Genomic DNA, 19,437 nt, shown 5'->3' with positions numbered 1-19,437 from the left:
TTCTCTCTCTTCTGGTTCCCTTCTGTGTTCTAACCTAATGTAGCTTATCCCAATTAAATAACATGCAAAAGATTTTTTTGTTCCAAAGATGGTCCTAAATAGGAGGAGTAACTTATGCCTTGTTTAGCCAAAGAACTGTTTCTGGGTGAGGTTTGTGTGACTTGCATCTTACCATAAAGCTTTCAGTCTAAAAACAAAAACACAAACCACGAACTCATCCCATTCTGACATTTGATTCAATAATCCTTCAAATGGTGGGCAGTAGGCAGGTTGGATCCTTTGTTACAATGAGGAGATGCTTTTTCTATTATGCTATTATTGTGAATGTCCTTCTCTCTCAAAACCACAAACTTATCAGATTTGGTATTCCCAAGATCTCTTTTTTTCCCTCTGGTCTATTTTATTGAAACGTACCATGCAGGCACTACAGTTACTGACTTTTTAAAGCAAGTAATGTGATTAACATATTCATTTAGAGATTTATATGGTTAGACACAATTCTTACTTGGAGAATGAGCTATGAATATGTTAGAAAGGGGCAGGAAACATCTCATTAAATTTAATTAACTCAGCTCAATACAAAATGTGAATAATTCAACTGGCTTTGAACTCTAACGTGCATTTTTTAAATCTGGCTCTTTTCTTGTGCTCCCAAGTTGCTCCGGGTTAAAATCTTTACTTCGGCTTAGAGGGTTTGCAGCAAAAACCTTAGTCCCTTAATAAGAACTTACTTATACTATGCACTTTCAGTAAAAGGAAATCTCTTGGGTTAATTGTTGTGGCACCAAAAACGGGGACAATGCTGCTATGTCAAGTATGCTTTCTCCTCAATTGTTCTGCCATTTGATGGAGGCACATGGTTAATATATTTGTGGTCAGATGGAGACAGTGCTGTTTAGCTTTGAGTTTCAGCGTAATTCCTCAGTGTGAAGTTGTTCTGGAACTGTAGAAGCAAGCAGGGATTAGATCACTTCGTAAAGGACAGACAGATCTTTCTGACTCAATCACCAGTTTGAATCCAGCCCAGATTGGTAGTGACCATAGCTGCTGCTGTTCCATGTTGTTGAGGATAGGTAATGAACAAGAGTGGTGACCAGTGTTTCAATCCTCAGCCTCTCTGAGATTGTGTGGTTTCAGGGTGTCTCCCTGGTCCAATTCAGCACAGTTACTTACATAATAAAACTCCACTCTTCTACCATGTTTCATCTGTAGATTTCAAAAGGGTTCTACAAACATTGGTTGGCTGCCCAACACCCTTATGAAGTAGCGTCCATAAGAAAAATGCATGAAAATGTACTTCCTAGTGCCAGCTCCAACATGAGTTTGATTCTTTCCCAATTGTATTAATCATTTTAGTAGCTCACAGCTTTCCTTCCCTATCCCTTCTGCATACCAGAGTGGGGCCAGCTAGTATTTGAGACAGTCTCCGCTTCCATCCATGACCACACCAAGCTCCTCCTCCTCCTTAAAAGGAGAACATCTTTGAGTTTGATGATCTGAGCTTCTGATCTTATGAAAACAGCATGTGCTTAGATCCTTAATACAGGCTCTGAAGAGGAGAGCTCAATGAGAATCCGACTTGCACATTGTATAAAGTCTACCCATTTAAATACATTATGGACTTAACTGCATTGGGGCTCAGATTTAATCGTTTCTGATGGATAACGTGCTTCAAAATCTGAAACCTAGTGGGACTTGGCATAATTGCTTTTTCTCTCCTGCTCAGAAATGGCATCGGATGTTCCCTCTTTGAGTGCAGCAGTTTCTTCTGGGAACCCTGGACCCGGTACACAGGCTGGAGTAGCCATTGTCCAGAGGACAAACAAGAGACGACCAGGGTAAGTTGTAATCACTAAAAACACAGTAAGCTCCTTGAGACAGTGTCTACTTCCTTGCAGAGCAATTTGTGTAACCTAGCAAGGAGTGATCAGCCTTGTAATGAGGAACCATCCTTCCCTTTGAAAAGGATTTAACTATTCCTCTGTCACTTCAGCTACCCTTTGACTTCTGTTTAGGCCTTGTCTACGCTGCCATTTTACAGCACTGGAACTTGCATCGCTGGGAGCAGTGGGGTTACCCCCCTGAGCAAAGAAAGTTTCAGTGCTGTAAAATGGCAGTGTAGACAGTGCTGGGAGCTATTCCCCTCGCAGAGGTGGATGGGTTTTTTTCAGTGCTGGGAGAGGAGCCGTGACTACACAGCCACGTTGCGCGTAAACGTCGGTTCTGTAGACAGACGCTCAGTCTTTTTATCTTGTCTTTTATGCAAACCATATCCCCAAATGCCTCCAAGTTAACACGATTAGAGTTAAAGGGTGCAGTCACAAGAAGTTGAGTTTCAGGACAAAAGAGAGAAGATGTCTTCATCCAAGGCTGGGAATGACGGCGGGGGGGTCACTGAAGCACAGATACAAGGAGTCTGCTCCAAAATATGGTAGCTGCAAAGGAGAAAACACTTCTGCTGGTGCAGAAGCTGAGACTGTGGGAAGGGATGGAGAATGCCAGTGGATCAGTAATGCTCCTGCAACGCCTTTCTGCTGAGACCCTGTAGGGAGAACTTTACGATAGCGGTAGTGCTTGCACTGCAGTTTTTTTTGCTAAAATACCTTTGCAAGTTGAAGGGACAGGGAAAGCACACTTGAATAGTTTCTCTTAAAATGCCCATTGCTGATAAAATCCTCTTATTTTCAAGCTGACTAAAACATTCCCCCACCAGCTTTGCTCGCTGCTCCAGCACATGTCGCTCCCACTCTGCATCCTACTTGTTCCTTGCATTTTACTTACAGACTCGTATGCAGCTGAGCTGGTTCTCTACGCCAGTTTCCAAATTTAAACGAAGTAAAGTGATAACTTTTTTCCCCCTCTCGTGCATAAAGAAGGTGGTCACAATAAAAATGGTGGCCCTTGTCTACCGCAGTGATTCCATTTAATGTCACTGAAAATGTCACTGGGCAGTTCAGACGTCACTAACTTTTTTTTATTTTGTGTTCTTTTTTTAAACTAAAGGAAACGTGACTCTTTTAAAGTTGCGAAAACCAAATTCTCCAGTTGGAGACTGCCACTTGGTTCAGATCAGGGTGTGGGGAGTGCAGGGAGCTACACCTCTACCCTGATATAATGCGACCCAATATAACACGAATTTGGATATAACACGGTAAAGCAGCGCTCCGAGGGGCAGGGCTGCGTGCCTTGGCGAATCAAAGCAAGTTCGATATAATGCGGTTTCACCTATAATGCGATAAGATTTTTTGGCTCCCGAGGACGGCGTTCTATTGGGGTAGAGGTGAATCTGCTTTATCAGATCACTCGCTGTTCTCAATCACCCACAATACTTGGTAACCAAGGTTAACGCATGGCGAAGGTGATCTCATACCAAATGGCCTTCCGCACCGTTGCACACTCCATTTCTGACAAGTGCATATGGGAAGCCCCCTATTAGAATTTCCTGGCTCTTCTCAGTATTACTGTAATGTGGGGTTGTTTTTAATATTAGTTTCAAACAAATTCTGCATCTTTCCAAGGTGCAAGTTGCAGGGCTGACAGTAGATAACCAGCTTGAAAGGAGAAACTCTCTCTGGTAATGGTTGCTTCTCCCGCTTCTGTTTTTCAGTCTCGATTTTGATGATGATGATGAGGAAGAAGAAGAAGGGAGCAAATTCCTCAGGTGAGGTGGCTCTTTCCATTCATATGCTTGCTAAAATATACAAAACTTCTGGTAAAACATGGGGTGAAAACACCCTCTGCATGGGGAGGGCTTCCCTCCCAGCACTAGTGGGAGTAGGGTTTACCCTCTTTAGAGGAACGCACAGCAGCCCTCCTTGGGCAGGGGGATGATCTGCAGTAATACAAGGTCTGTTGGATAGGGGTGGGAGAGAACACAGATGCTCAGCATTTAGGGTCAGCTAATCAAAGCAAGGAGACTCAGATGATGATTTTTCTATTCACATATCCCTGGTGTGCTAAAGTGCTAGAGAGAAATCTCAGAACAGTATGTGTCATCCTGCATCCCAGTATGCTGTCCTATCTAAACCCACTGGAGTGAGCCAGAGACAGCGTTAACTGTCTGTCTGGAAACTAGACTGGTGTGTTCATTCACACCATGCAGTGGTATTCGGGTAGCTTTCCGACAGGGCAGACCAGATAGTGTCCTGTCATGTGTTCTGTTGCTGCCCTCTGTGTTGGAGAATTCCTGTTAGAATGCCTAAACCAAAAATGTTTTCTAGTGGTGAGTCTTGATGAGCCAAGACAAGACAGGTGCTCGCTATAGAGTAATACATCACTCGGTTATTTCAGTTGTTAAAATTAAGTATGGTGCCGCAGAAACATCCCTGCTAGTGTAACAAAGTGGCTAATGGAGGAAAGCAAATGTGATTTAACTCCTTTTAGATCTTTCAAAGGCAACTTAAGCAGCTGTTCGGTGTGTCCTTTGGGAATACAAGTCTAGCCTAACAGTATGTTTCTCCTATAACAAGGTCAAACCCTTTTGCTAATGAGCTGAGTTTCCATTACTGTCCTAGCAATTTGCCATTCCATCTATTGTACGGAGGCTCTAGGTTAGCTTACAGCAGCTCCCTACAGCTGAGAACTCCCAGTGGCTGCAAACGTCCCTATTTATCATAATCCATATGGAAGATTGGGAAGTCATGAAGAGCTCATGTAATTAATCTGTAGTTACATGGATCGTTTTTTTGATTTAGACAACTCTAATGCAATCGTAGGATGCATTAGACGAGGTATTTCCAGTAGATATGGGGAAGCGTTATTGCCATCATACAAGGCAGTGGTGAGACCTCTTCTGGAACACCGTGCTATTCTGGTCTTCCATGTTTAAGGAACATGAATTCGAACTGGAACCTGTAGCCCTTCTCCGCATGATCAGAGGAATGGAGAACCTACCTGAAGAGAGGAGACTTAAGCAACTTTTCTTGTTTAGCCTAACAAGGTGAAGGGTTTGGGGGAGATATGATTGCTCTCTTTAAATACATCTGAGGGGTAAACACCAGGGAGGGAGAGGAGTTATTTAAGTTAAGGGCCAATGTTGGCACAAGAACAAATGGCTATAAACTGGCTAACTTTAGGCTTGACATTAGCTCAAGGTTTCTAACCATCAGAGGAGTGAAGTTCTGGAGCTGCCTTCGAAGGGGAGACATAGTGGTAAAAAATCCTAACGTTTATGAGGGGTGCCTACAATGGTAGATGGCCCATCCGTGACTGCTATTAGCAAGTATCTTCAATGGCCAGAGATGGAACACTAGAAGGTGAGGGCTCTAAGTTACTACAGAGAATTCTTTCCCAAGTGTATGTCCTGTGGGTCTTGCCCACATGGTCAGGGTCTAACTGACTGCCATATTTGGGGTCGGGAAGGAATTTTCTCCTGAGATCAGATTGGCAGCGACTCAGGGGGATTTTTTCATCTTCCTTTGCTGCACTGGTCACGGGTTGCTTGCTGGTTTGAACTAGAGTAAGAGGTAGATTCTCTGTCATTTTAAGTCTTTTACTGAAGTCCTCAGATCTAGATTTACTCAGCTTGAGGCTATGGGCTTACCACAGGAGTGGGTGGGTGAGTTTCTGTGACTTGCAATGTGCAGGAGATCAGACGAGATGATTATGACGTTCCCTTTTGGCCTTAGAGTCTGAGTCTAATGAAACTCACAATCCATATGTCAATTTGTCAGTTTTTCCCAGGCTGCATGGCATTTTGCTATGCAATTTAATGCCATTCAAGCTTTGGAATGGCTAATGAGCATGACAATGGTTCCGGCTTCTTTATTTTTGTAGTGAATGTAGGATTTATCTACTGATTTCTAAGTCATTGAATGGGTGAGACTATGGGAAAAATGGCATCTTCAAAGCGTAATTTAAGCTATTTTACTTACGATATTCAGGCAATGAGAGGTGATCTTGGCATGAGATCACTCTTATGTGTCATATGGAAGAAATGTAACTAATAGGCTTATTCATCTCTAAGCACTTGAGAATGGGGAACAAAGCTATGACTTCACTATGTCAGGTTGTAACTTGTATTCTACGTAACTGGTGTATTTTGTTCAGTGTGTGGCTCTCCCACACAATTTAATCAGCTTGTTACTTTATTGGTGAAAAGGAATGACATGTAAGTATTTTAAAACATTTTTTTCCTTTCTCCCCCTCCTAGATGTGATGATGATCAGATCCCAAATGATAAAGAGAGATTTGCCAGGTAAGAATCCATAAAACCCACAAAGTCCTACTGCTTACATCTGGGGCACCTCTCCTGCCTGGTAGTTCATGTTCATCACCCTTCTCATTTTTTGTTTTTGTTTTTTTTTTTCCCTGAGGAAAGCCTACATCTTGCACGAGGGAAGCTAAAAATCCTGCAAAATTGCTTTAGAACAGTTTGATTGTAAAGGTATCAAACTAATTCAGTGTGACTTTTTTGCGATGCTGCTTCTTGTTCAGCTGTCGATTAGGAGCCCCCAGATCTTATAAAAATACAAGTGTGCCGCATGCTTGTAATGAACTGTACTTGTAGAGTGTTTCCTTTTCTGCCTGTAGTATGCCTCCTGCGTGTTGCCTGCTTGTGTATTTTGTAAAGGAATTCTGCCAGAGCGGTGTGGATAAATGAATTGGGTTTTTTTTACAGACCAGATAATACAATAGCATTATTAGAACTCTTTGACCTTGAAGTTTGAGGGAAGTGCCTGATAATGTTGGTGCTGTAGCACTTTCCTCAAGCACAGCTGAAGTCAATGGGAGCTGAGGGCACTGAACGCTTTGCAGGAAGCTCTCTATACCATCCAGAACTGGGTGCTGGCACTGTTGTATTTCTCTGGTTGCCTTGGGCGCATTGAAGGGGCACCGCAGGGCTAGAGTGAAGCTAATTTAAGCTGATTTGAAATGTTTAATTTATATGTTTTTTTTACCGTGAGTTTGTAATGTTGCCAAATGTTTGTGTTATGTATGTTCTGAATGCTGTCTCCAGTCCACATCTTCATTGTGAGAGTCCATTTTGTCTTCTGATTTTGCTAAACTCTTAGCCAAAATAAGCAGCTCTAAAGCATTAGCATCACTGCATGCAATGACTTGTATTAAGCAGCTAAATCATGCAGCTAGAACCAATGAATGCGCTAGATCGATATGCTCCTGAGCTTGGTGGAGTTAAAATACAGACTTTAGAGCATGAGGCTCATTTCTGGGTATAAATTATGGCCCTTACTCAATGTCAGAACTGCTAGTATTCCTCCGGAGAGAAAGCAAAGGATGTTACTTGGGTTTATAAAGAACTTCCATTCACTAAAATGCTATGGGCAAAGGGCCTTGCAGCGTAGTGGATCGTGGATCTTGAGGTTTGGGGGTGCAGAGGAGGCAGGAATGGTACTGACCCTTCCGTAGGGAGCCCGTCTCAGGCAGGACTGTGTGCACCAGTGTTGGACCTCTGAAAGGGAAAAAGATTAAAAATGGTGTGTGTGGGGGTGGGGCTTTCGCAGAGCTCCTTGGGTAAGCTATAGTGTTCCTGTGCTCGAGTTCTATTGTTACAGTAGCTCTGCATTTCCAGGTTTCTTTCCTAACTCCTTGTTATGTGCATTTGCACTGCAGCTGTAACCTTCTTAACAACAAAAGTCGCAGCACAGAGAGCGAACTCTCAAAACCAGCCTCTTCAGGACTATTAGGGGCAGTACATACATCTACAAGATAACACTATGGGCTCAACTTCACTAGGCTTTTGTACTTTGAGTTAATTGCCAGTTCACTTCAGTTCACATTAACCAACCTGCACTGGCTAACCTGTGTGAAGAAGACTTCTTTCCCTAGTATAAGTATGGCCTTGGTGGCTTTTGAAGAAACTTAAATATAATAAAAAAGGCAGATTCTTTAAGCATTATCGATGCATAATGTAGCATAGGTTCTCTTGGTATCATGTGATGTGATATCCTAGAACTGCTCTACAGGGTCAGACCGTTAGCTCTCGACTTGGATATACTGTTTCAGTCCCTGACTCTTCTCAGGAGTTGAGTTGACTCTATAATACTCCAAGCCAGTGGTGCAGTGTTGCACGTGAGGTTGTGTGGAAATTCATCTTGACCCTCTGCATGTGATCAACTCATGCCCTGAAGTATGAGATCAGGTTCTCCTTATCTTGGCATACATAGCTACAAATGTTAGCAGCGATGGACCTTATAATTACCCAGGTTAAAACAAACAGCTGCTGCCTTTAACCTCCACTCTTGTGGTTAAAAAATTAAACAAATGAAACAGCGGGGGCATTGAGCTGCTAATGTGCAGGACCACTGTTTCCAACATCATTCTGCCTATCTTCAGCACTTAGTGTCTGTTCCTTAGTGGTGTAAGTGGATACATTCTCTCCTGTATGTGTTGACTGTAAGGCAGCCAGCAAGACAGCAAGTTACTTCAAGTGTAGAATAGTACTGCAAATATGTGGGTGTTACATTGGTAGAATACAGGTCTGTCGTATCTTAGGCGCATTTAACATGTGCGATTTCAGCTTTACGCGGTTGGCAAAAACAACAAAAAAGAAAAATAACAATTTAAATACTGTTTCTGTAGTGTGGGTGATTCCGCCGCCATTACACTCAGTGTAATTTTGACTATACGCGATTTTCGCTTTACGCGCTAACTGCGGAACGTAACCCCAGTAAGATAAGACAGACCTGTATCAGGGTTGGAAGGGACCTCAGGAGGTCATCTAGTCCAACCGCCTGCTCAAAGCAGGACCAATTCTCAACTAAATCATCCCAGCCAGGGCTTTGTCAAGCCTGACCTTAAAAACCTCCATACATTCCTGCTGTATGATTACTCTTTATCAGTGTGTAGAATTGGAAACTTTCACTGCTGGTGGAATGATGAATGCAGTAAAGATTGGGGTTGGATAAAATATATATTTATACAACACATTCGATCGTGATACCCAGGGACAAAAGTCCTTTGTATCCATGGAATTAAATTGCACCTATTTTGCCCATTAATCCATCTCTATTGGGACCTCTGAGCATCTTTCATATGGCCACAATTTACCAGCTGAGAGTCTCTCTTTCTTCCCCTGCTCCCCCCTTTTTCCTCAAAATATGTATTGAGTAAACCAGGGCTCTAAAGTCAAACATCAGCTATTCAGTACAGGACTGATAACTGTTTTAAGGGCCAGTAGATCACAGTTGGCCAGTGCTAGAAACTTATGCTCCACTCCATGAATCCTAACTCTATTTTGAAGAGCGTGCTTTTTTTATGCCTGGCAAGCAGTGGGAGACTAAACATAAAATTGTAGCTCCCTGATTTATAGAGAACATTTAGTATCTGAAAACTTACAAATGTAGCTTTTGAATCATGATGTGGTACCTTAAAGCAACCTGGTTTGAAGGACAGGGAGGTTTGGAAAAAATATCAGCAAACTTTTGAAAGTTTCTCTCCCCCTCACCCCCAAGACTTTTCTGTAACAATGCTATATGAGCAAACGTGGTGGTGTGATAAGGTTTCTGTAGGCTCCTTGTTTAGATGGCTTGCACAATACCTTTGTGGTTTCACCACTCTTGCATAATGTGGTTGTCCCAAATGTATGCCAACTCCGTCTCATCACGTGGTGTCTGTGTATTTTACAGTGTTATAAAGGGCACTTGTGTCTTGGTCTCTGACTCTCTTGGCATTTGTGGGTGTCCTTGTATGCGAAGTCTGAGTGTCTTTTGTCTAACTCACTAGTATGTTAACACTACGAATCAACAGGCTGTTTATATTGATTAAAAATACCTTCCTTCTCGTTATTTAGGGAGGTAAGTGTATTTTAATGTGACTGAGAGTCAGGACTTCTGGGGGCTTTTTCCAGCACTGCTGCTGACCTTCTGCAAAATGATTTGTGTGCCTCGGTTTACCCATCTGTAAAAATGAATCTGACACTTGCCTACCATATAGGCTTGTTTGATGTTTTCAGAGCGCTTTGAGACACTTTGATAGAAGATGCTAGATAAGTGTATAACAGAATACGTTTAATGACCTCTTTGTTTTGTGGTCTGTCTTATTACAGAACAGATGTATCTGCAGGTTGGGTTTCCTAATACATCTTCCCGTTTTTTCATTTCTTTAAACTTTTTTCCATTTTAGCTTAGTTCACTAATTTTATTTTTAGGTCTGATGATGAGCAGAGTTCAGCGGATAAGGAAAGACTTGCCAGGTAGGTAGGAGAATGGAGATTTCAAGCATGGCAAAGCAGAGTACTTCCTCTCCTTGATGTTTCTCCAGGCATCTCCACTTTTTTTTTCCCCTTATCTGCTGCAATAAAGGACTTGAAACTGGACAGACTTCTGGAAATCTGTGTGATAGTAAAACTTCAAGCTGTATTCTCCTTGTGAGAACATCTTGCAGGAATACCCTCAAAAGAATTGGTTTGCATCCAAACCCAGACAGCAGGAAGATTGCAGGGCAGTGTGTGGCTGGGCCAGCGCTTTCACAGATTACTGTAGCTCTGCTAACTTCAGCCTTGGCAAGTAAAACCTCTCTTCTGCTGGACTGAGAGAGGCTAGGTGCCGGAATACCCAGTTTGTAAGCTCCTGCCCCATTGCGATGGTGCCTTTTACCACGGTATAAATAGATATCACATTTGTATTGGCCAGACTTTTTCTTAACGCAGGACTATGCCAAATACTGGTTTGTGTATGGCCAAACAGAATGGACACGGTGCTGTAAAAGAGGAAGGTTGTTTGTTTGTTTTTTAATGTTATTGAAAAGTCACTCCTTAAGTAATTCACAGAATCATTACGTGGGTTTGTGTGTTTAGAATCTGACAAGGTTCTCGTTGGCTTATTACATTCTATCTAAGAAACAGACACACCTTCTGGAAATGCAGCATTTCAGAGTTGAAATATTTCTGACCAGATAAGAAAAAGATGGTCAGTGGCTTAAAGGAAGACCCCTAAGTGTGTGTCTGGCGGACGAGGGACTTTTTAGCTGCTTGTGTAGACAGTAGAATGCAGTACTTCCAGGAGTCCTCGTTCTTCTTCAATTAAGCAGCGACCCCACAATCTCTCGTTACGGCTGCCTTGCAAAATCCTTCTTGTTGGGAAGAGGTTTTTGCAATGGGGCAAGTAAAATAGCATTGATTGATTTCCCCATTATCCTGACAGACAGAGTAGGTGAGTAACACGTGTCTGGGCAGGTAAATTTTCGTTGCAACAATGGAAAGCTAAATTAAAGATGAATGGGATATTCAAAGCACTGTGCCAAACGCCATTCTCCCTTCAGCATAAAGCAAGTCCCCATTAAAAACTGCATAAGCCTAATAGATGAGACTTCATTTTTTTTTAAAGTTTTCCCTTTTTCATCTATCGTATTTAGTTCATTTTTTTTACCGTTTCTTCCACTTGCTGTCATCCATCCAGTTTCATCTCCCATCGTGTGATTCCTTGCATCTGATCCACTCTGTTTGCACCTCTAATCAATCTTTCCTATAGGAAACCTGGCATTATCTTCTGGTTTGAAAAATCCACCTTCATAACCCAATTAAATTGCACTTGATCCATAAATGCAACATGTGAACACGTTAGCCTCTATCCTGGGGGTGCCAATAGGGAATGTCCCCCAGGAGCAGACGGATTGCTGAGACAGGCATGTTAAACCCACTAGTGGGATCAAATCAAGGAACCTTAGTTCTAATGCATCTCTAGGAATCTGTACCTCTGCACCAGTGGTAATGTGGTGGGACACGAGGTACAGGTATGTGTCTCACAGGTAAGGACATTGGGCTGCTTGTAGAGTTCACTTTGTTTTATACTAGAGATGAAATTAGCAAGCCATAGTCCCTAATGGTTGTATATAGAAACTCCAGCAGTGGACAGAAATTACATTTACAACCACTCTACAGCCTTTTTGTGTCCAGCATGGCGTAAAAGGTGCTTTAGTGTAACAGAATCAGGTCTGTACAGTTTACTTATTTCAAAGGAGCATCACCACAGTAACTGTGAGGAAACCTCTATTACTGTTATAGGTTAGTGGTTTTCTGCAGAACTGTGCTCTCGATCAGCTGTAGAGAGCTTCCCGTGTTGAAGTAGCTTAGCCCTAACTTGGTGTCCTTCGAGACTTCTTTAATAAATATAATTTAGAGCGAGATGCTCTTGTCTTTGGCAAAGATGTCCTGGCTCTAGCTTCTCTCCCTTGCACTTGTTTTTCCCGTGTTCTTTCATGCATGCCCAGCATGGGAGGCTTTTGCAGCCCTTCTGAGGATTCTGGCCCATCTTTTTGTTTTGCGCTCCGGCCTGGCGGGAACCCAGGAAGGGTGGACGTGGCAAAAGAGCTGAGCCGTTTGGCTCTTGTAACCTCTCCACATCTGCTTTCCCAGGGAGAATCACAGCGAGATAGAGCGCAGGCGTAGGAACAAGATGACCGCCTACATCACGGAGCTGTCAGACATGGTGCCCACCTGCAGCGCCCTGGCTCGCAAGCCTGACAAGCTGACTATCTTGCGTATGGCTGTGTCTCACATGAAGTCTTTGCGGGGCACTGGCAACACTTCCACTGGTGGCACCTACAAACCCTCGTTTCTCACTGATCAGGTCTCTGCTGATTTTGCTTCTAAGGAAAGACTGAAAGAGCTCAATGTGTAGCTCAGCCAGAGGGCGACTTAACGTGGGCGATTAAGAGCTTGAAGGTAGCTGGTGGGTGATGACTGTCTCGTCACTGGGTTAAGAACATGTCTATTCTGTATGCAGGAACTCAAACACTTGATTCTAGAAGCAGCCGATGGCTTTCTGTTCATAGTGTCTTGTGAGACCGGAAGGGTGGTATATGTCTCGGACTCGGTGACTCCTGTCCTGAACCAGCCGCAGTCCGAATGGTTTAGCAGCACCCTGTACGACCAGGTGCATCCTGACGATGTGGACAAACTGAGGGAGCAACTCTCCACCTCGGAGAATGCTCTGACAGGTAAAGAAGCCTGCTGTGGAAACTGTGCCCTGCCGACGATTCCCAGAATTTGTAGTGCACCCGTTGGCCTGGCATGTGGATGGTCCTATGAGGCTAGAACTGGATCGTTTTGTTCCTAATAAGCGGAACAGACCACCCTGGGCCTCTAACAAAGATCCTGAGGATGCATCAGAAGATGCATATAGGCTGAATTTCCATTGTTCTTCTTGTTCACGGTGCTAAATCTGTTACTGGGAGGGGCACGCTACTACACCCCTGTTAAAGCATTGCATCTCTCTCTCCATCCTCAAATATGCATGGACATGAGAGAGACACTACCTTCCCATCTGACAAGTGGATGGGCTGCCAAGGAACCCTTAAACAATGTGCCTGGATCTGCTCAAGCTGTTTAGCTTTGAGGTCTTTCCTTTTACCCCTCTAGCATCAGGGCTGACCATAATGCTGTCAGCCTCTGGAGCAGGGGACCAGCTTCTGTAGGAAGACCCAGATCAAGAGCCAGTCTTTAGTTTCAGTGTCATGTGGGATTTATGCACTGCTGTGTCCTAGTTTAAAGCTGGTTATGTAGTAGCTGCTGCTTAGAAAATTAAGTGGTGCCCGTATGCTGTCTGGTGTATCCTGGTGATACTGAGTGATGATCCCAGAAGTTGTCCTGCAGAGCAGCGTCACTTTGCTTGTCTCTTTCTTCTCCCCTCAGGCCGAATCCTTGATCTAAAGACTGGGACAGTCAAGAAGGAAGGCCAGCAATCCATGAGAATGTGCATGGGCTCAAGGAGGTCCTTCATATGTCGAATGAGGTAATACGGGGACTCTGATAGGAGATCTGGTTGCATGAGCCCATGGCTAAACCTGCGAACTGGCTGCTTAACCAATATCAGAGCAGTTAAGCTTTTCTCTGTCTCTTTCAGCCTTCTTAGGTTCGATGAAGTGGAAGGTGGCTCTGTAAAACCTGATTTCCTAATGGGGTTCAGCTCTAAGACACTTACTTTTCCCACTCTGCTTTAAGGGGATGGTACAGCTCTCAGAAATGTAACCACAGGCAGCTCAAGGACTCCGAGTCTGTTCCAGCTCTGCCATTGACCTGCTCTGACCTTGGGCAGGTCACCTAGCCCTCTGCTTCAGTAAAGTAGGGCTAGTTACCCCCAAGAGGCGGTAGCGATGTCGGCTTCTCCCATCGACATAGCACTGTCTACACCGAAAATTCAGGCGATGTAATGGTATTGCTCAGGAGTGTGGATTTGTCATGCTCCTGAATGACATCGTTATACTGACATAAGTTTGTAGTGTAGACCAGGGCTCAATTCATGTTTGTGAAGCATTGTGGAATCTTGAATAAAGGGGCAAAGTACCTTATTTGCAGTCTTTACCATTGGGGTTTACACCTTTTTTTTCCCCCTCTTGACTGCTCCAGGTGTGGCAACAGCTCAGTGGATCCAGCCTCCATGAATAGACTCAGCTTCGTGAGGAGCCGATGCAGGTAATCTGCAGTGATCGCATTTAAAGGTGATGCATATGAGTCTTGCACCACACTGAGTAACAGAGTTAAAAAAAAAAGACCTGAGAGCGGTGTGGGTTGCGTGGTACAGAAAGCATATATGAGATGCTATAGCACAGCCTCTTTGAGTGCTTAAATACGTACGCTGTCAATGGAGAGAGACCTTAGCAATGCCACTTTCCACAAGACACTGTTAATGTGCAGATTAAAACCTCAGACCCCATTATTCTATGCAGTGTATAGATTAAAGTTCCAGCAGTAGAGCACAGGTTGAGATTCTGTTCCCATAGGCTTTAATATATTTTGAAAACAAGGGCAGTGTTACTTTTAAAGGACATTAAGGCAGGCTCATATGTGTTCAGTGCCTGGAAATTACAGCACATGTAATAACTCATTGTGCATGCGTCTGACCTTAAGAACATAAGACCGACCATACTGGGTTAGACCAGTGGTCTGTCTAGCCCAGAGTCTTGTCTTCTGACAATGGCTGGAGCCAGATGCTCCAGAGAGAATAAATAGGACGGCAGATCTTCAGTGATCTATCCCCTGGCATCCAGTCCCAGCTTCTGGCAGTCAGTCTTAGGCTTGGTCTGCACTACAGAGTTAGGTCGATTATAAGGCAGCTTAGGTAGTCCTAACTCTGTGTCTGTACTACGATGTCCCTCCCAACGATGTAAGTCACCCACTACGCCAATGTAATACCTCCACCTCCACAAGAGGGGTAGCACTTAAGGCGATGTAGTTAGGGCAGTGCAGTGTCTGTGTATACACTGCGTTATGTGCATCACCTATTGGCAGTCAGCCCATGTGTGGCTTACAGCTGGGAAAACCCCACCCTCCGCGCCCCGGGTCTGACAGCCCGAGCTGTTTGGGACACCCAGAGCATGGGGTTGCGTCCCTGACCATCTTGGCTAACAGCCATGAAGGGATCTAAATTAGATTTCATTGGGCGGGCAGGCTCAGGGACTACTCCCTCCCTGAAGGCCCTTCATTTCAGTTATTGAAAGAATCCAAAATAAGCTGAGCCTCTTAAACATAAAAATAATAATCTTAATTGTTTTGACTTCTCTAGGAGTGGCTTGAGTGCAGTGAAAGATGGGGAGCCCCATTACGTGGTGGTGCATTGCACAGGGTATATAAAAGCCTGGCCCCCAGCAGGTAAGGAATCATGCCAGCTTCTGGAAGTGTTTGAGTTACCAAGTCTGCTCTTAAGCCAGTCTGTGTTGTTGGCACATTCTTGTTCTTGCTTTCAGACTGGCCATGCTGCTAAGCCGGGGTGTTTGGAGACACAATTCAAAATTCAGAGAGAACTAAAAAGGGTACCGAACTCTGCTGAATCAGTTCCTATAGGTCTGAGAGTTTATCGAAGGATGGGATGTTCCTGGTGGTCAGGAGAGTGGGTTGCGCTTTCAGAACACAGTCCACTAGAGAACCCAGGGCTGAAACTAGACTCACATTATTCTTTCCTTTGTCTTTCATATAACAGTTTGAGTAAGCTGAAAACTGCACAGGCGTTGAACTTGAACTTGTTTTTAGCCTGTCAAACCCTTTTGACTAGGAGAAAGTGACTGGCGGCAAAATAACAGAAAGGTGTGAAATGTTGAAATCAGAGATGCTTCTCTTGCTGCTTCCTGTGTGGGGTTAGGGGTTTCTGGTACGCTTGTCATGCTGTAATTCCTTCAACTTTCTCTCGTCTTTTGTCTCAGGTGTCTCATTGCCAGACGATGACCCGGATGCTGGCCAGGGCAGCAAATTTTGCCTTGTAGCCATTGGCAGACTACAGGTCAGTAGAAACTTACATTCAACAGGAATGTGGTGCTGCTGAGAATTAAAGCACCTTCCTATTTTCTCTCCAAGGGCCTTGAGCAGTATATTCTCTCCATGCAGCCCATCTATGTTCCTTTCCTCCCAGCCGTGTCATTTGTGGGTCTAGATAAATCAAACACAATAAATCTCTGGAGAATAAAACTCTGGCTTGCAACGCCTACAGAAACTTAACGGTGGATTTCTCACAAGCCCAGCCCAGCACTCTGAAACCTGCCATGTGCATTCTGGGGACTGATATGCCAGCAAGTGCACTGAATGCCCCATCTGGCTTCACAATTCCTGCTCTTTATCTCATGCTGGCATCTCAACTCATGGGGGTGTTGTGAGCATGTGGAAATGTGCAAAGGGCTGTATAAGTGTTAGTAAATATTTAATTAGCCTTTGAATTGGGTATGGATTTACCTGGGCTCAGATGCCGCTTTATTCCACCTTTCTGACATACTTTAGAGACATTCCTATTTAATATCTGCCTCCTGTTCCTTTCCAAGCAGCGATGCCTGCTTCATGGTTCAGTGGGAGAAAATTCTTTTCAACCAGGCCAAGCACCCATTGTATACATGGCTGGGAGGGCACGCTTGCACGTCTTAGTGGCTTTCTTTAAACCTGAAACCAAATCTGTCTTGTTTTTCAGGTCACTAGCTCACCCAACTGCACAGACCTGAACAGCATTTGTCAGCCAACTGAGTTCATCTCCCGACACAACACCGAAAGCATTTTCACCTTCGTAGATCACCGCTGCGTGGCTACAGTTGGCTACCAACCACAGGTGACAAACGGTAGAAGCTTCCCAATGTAGCTTGCTGCAAATCAAACTGGCTTTCCCTCCTCCCTGCTCCACATATCATGGCTTCAGTTGTCTGATAGAACTGAGCTAAAACAAATTAGTTCTTAGGTATTGAACCAGCCATCAATTTCGGCTCCTCTAGTTGCTTAGAAAACAGATGAAAGGTGACAAATCTGAGGAACTGTCACAGTTTTGAGGTGTCAGTAGAGGAAGTTTTGGAACAAATCAATACATTAAACAGTAATAAGTCACCAGGACCAGGTGGTATTCACCCAAGAAGGAGCTCACATATGAACATGCAGAACTAACAACTGTGGTATCTCACTTAAATCAATTTTATTTCCAAATGACTGGAGGATAACAAATGTGACACCAATTTTTAAAAAAGTCTCCAGGGGTGAGCCTGCCATTACAGGCCAGTAAGATTAATTTCAGTACCAGGCAAATTGGTTGAAACTATATAGTAAAGAACAGAATTATCAGACACCTAGATAAACACAATTTGTTGGGGAAGAGTCAACACAGCTCCTGTAAAGGGAAATCCAGTCTACTGGAATTCTTTGAGTGTGTCAACAAAGACATGGATAAGGGTGATCCAGTGGGTATAATGTACTTGGACTTTCAGAAAGTCTGTGACAAGGTCCCTCACCAAAGGCTCTTAAGCAAACTGAGCAGACATGGGATAAGAGGGAAGGTCTTCTCATGGATCAGTAGCTGGTAAAAGACGGGAAACAATGGTTAGGAAGAATGAATGGTCAGTTTTCATAATGGAGAGAAGTAAATAGCGGTGTCCCCCAGGAATCTGTACTGTTACCAGTGCTGTTCAACATGTTCATAAATGATCTGGAAAAAGGGGTAAACAGTGAGGTGGCAAAGTTTGCAGATGATACAAATTTACTCAAGATAGTTAAGTCCAGAGCAGACTGCGAAGAGTTACAAAGGCTCTGACAAAACTGAGTAGCAGGGCAACAAAATGGCAGATGAAATTGTGTTGATAAATGCAAAATAAGGCACATTGGAAAACATAATCCCAACTGTACATACAAAATGGAGTCTAAATTAGCTGTTACCGCTCGAGATCTTGGAGTCATTGGAGAGTTCTCTGAAAACAACCGCTCTGTATGCAGCGGCAGTCAAGAAAGCTAACAATGTTAGGAGCGATTAGGAAAGGGATCGATAATAAGACAGTAAATATTATAATGCCACTATATGAATCCATGGTATGCCCACACCTTGAATGCTGGGTGCAGTTCTGGTCACCCCATCTCTAAAATATATGTTAGAAACGGAAAAGCCACAGAGAAGGGCAACAGAAATGATGCCAGGGTTGGAACAGCTTCCATATGAGGAGAGATTAAAAAGACTGGGACTATTCATCATGGAAAAGAGGCGACTAAAGCGGGATAGGACGGAGGTCTGTAAAATCATGACTGGTGTGGAGAACGTGAATGAGGAGGTGTTACTGACCTCTTCATGTAACACAAGAACTGGGGTCACCCGATGAAATTAATAGGTACCAGGTTTAAAACAAAGGAAGTACTTCTTCACACAACGCACAGTCAGCCTGTGGAACTCATTGCCAGGGGATGTTGTGAAGGCCAAAACTATAACTGAATTCAAAAAAAGAATTAGGAGGATAGGTCCGTCAATGGTTATTAGCCAAAATGGTCAAGGATGCAATCTCATGCTCTGGGTGTCCCCAAGCCTCTGACTGCCAGAGTCTGAGACTGCCAGTGGATGGATCCCTAAATAATTATTCTGTTTGTTCCCTTGGAAGCATTTGGCATTGGCCATTGTCAGAAGACAGGACCCTGGGCTAGATGGAGCATTGGTCTGGCACAGTGCGGCCATTCTGATGTTCTTGTGTAACACAGGTCAGTGGAGGGAGGTAGATCTGGCATATATTTAGAGCAAATTTGATTGAAGCAAGGTCTTTGACTCCACTTCTGAGTTACAGATTAAACATCAGGGTCAGCTGCTGTGGTGCTGTGTTTTGTAAAAGTGCATCAGTTCCTAAAATCGGTGGATGGCCTGAAGTTTTTGTTCCGGAGAGTTGTATGTGGGAGTTGTAAGCATTAGTCCAAAGTGGAACTACTCGAGCAGGCCGAAAGCAGGGAGTCTGCTTGTTAAATGGAGACTTTTTTTTTTCTTTTCCACTTCAAAATTAGGAACTCTTGGGGAAAGATATCGTGGATTTCTGCCACCCAGAAGACCAGCAGCTTTTGCGGGACAGCTTTCAGCAGGTAATATATTTAGCCAGCTTGGCTGCTTACAAGTTGATCTGCATCACAGCTCGTAAACCCATATTCCTATTGGCTGTCTGCTGTGCACTGGAACTAAACTAGTTTAGAGTTTTGTCAAGGCAGCAAATCACACCTCGTTGGCCTTAAATTTCTCAGTTACTGAGTAGCATACATTTGAATAGATTATTAAACAC

General features: G+C 43.8%; 1 protein-coding gene across 4 annotated transcripts in view; it reads left to right on the top strand.

Annotated features, from left to right (window-relative positions):
* ARNT (aryl hydrocarbon receptor nuclear translocator) overlaps positions 1–19,437 on the top strand; it is a 39,145-nt gene that overhangs the window by 9,214 nt on the left and 10,494 nt on the right. For 2 of the 4 annotated variants that reach the window (XM_030541922.1, XM_030541920.1), the window contains exons 2-13: positions 1,727–1,838; positions 3,608–3,661; positions 6,152–6,196; positions 10,109–10,153; positions 12,314–12,527; positions 12,684–12,897; positions 13,592–13,691; positions 14,306–14,371; positions 15,462–15,547; positions 16,096–16,172; positions 16,848–16,982; positions 19,169–19,243. In XM_030541922.1, coding sequence (XP_030397782.1) covers positions 1,727–1,838; positions 3,608–3,661; positions 6,152–6,196; positions 10,109–10,153; positions 12,314–12,527; positions 12,684–12,897; positions 13,592–13,691; positions 14,306–14,371; positions 15,462–15,547; positions 16,096–16,172; positions 16,848–16,982; positions 19,169–19,243 — 1,223 coding nt within the window. Of the gene's footprint in view, positions 1–1,726; positions 1,839–3,607; positions 3,662–5,003; positions 5,256–6,151; positions 6,197–10,108; positions 10,154–12,313; positions 12,528–12,683; positions 12,898–13,591; positions 13,692–14,305; positions 14,372–15,461; positions 15,548–16,095; positions 16,173–16,847; positions 16,983–19,168; positions 19,244–19,437 lie in introns of those variants that run through there. The other 2 variants (XM_030541921.1, XM_030541923.1) reach the window with 2 other exon arrangements.

Source organism: Gopherus evgoodei, chromosome 24, assembly GCF_007399415.2.
Source record: "Gopherus evgoodei ecotype Sinaloan lineage chromosome 24, rGopEvg1_v1.p, whole genome shotgun sequence".
In the NCBI taxonomy this organism is placed as follows: Eukaryota; Metazoa; Chordata; order Testudines; family Testudinidae; genus Gopherus; species Gopherus evgoodei.
This window is presented reverse-complemented; position numbering and strand designations above follow the sequence as displayed.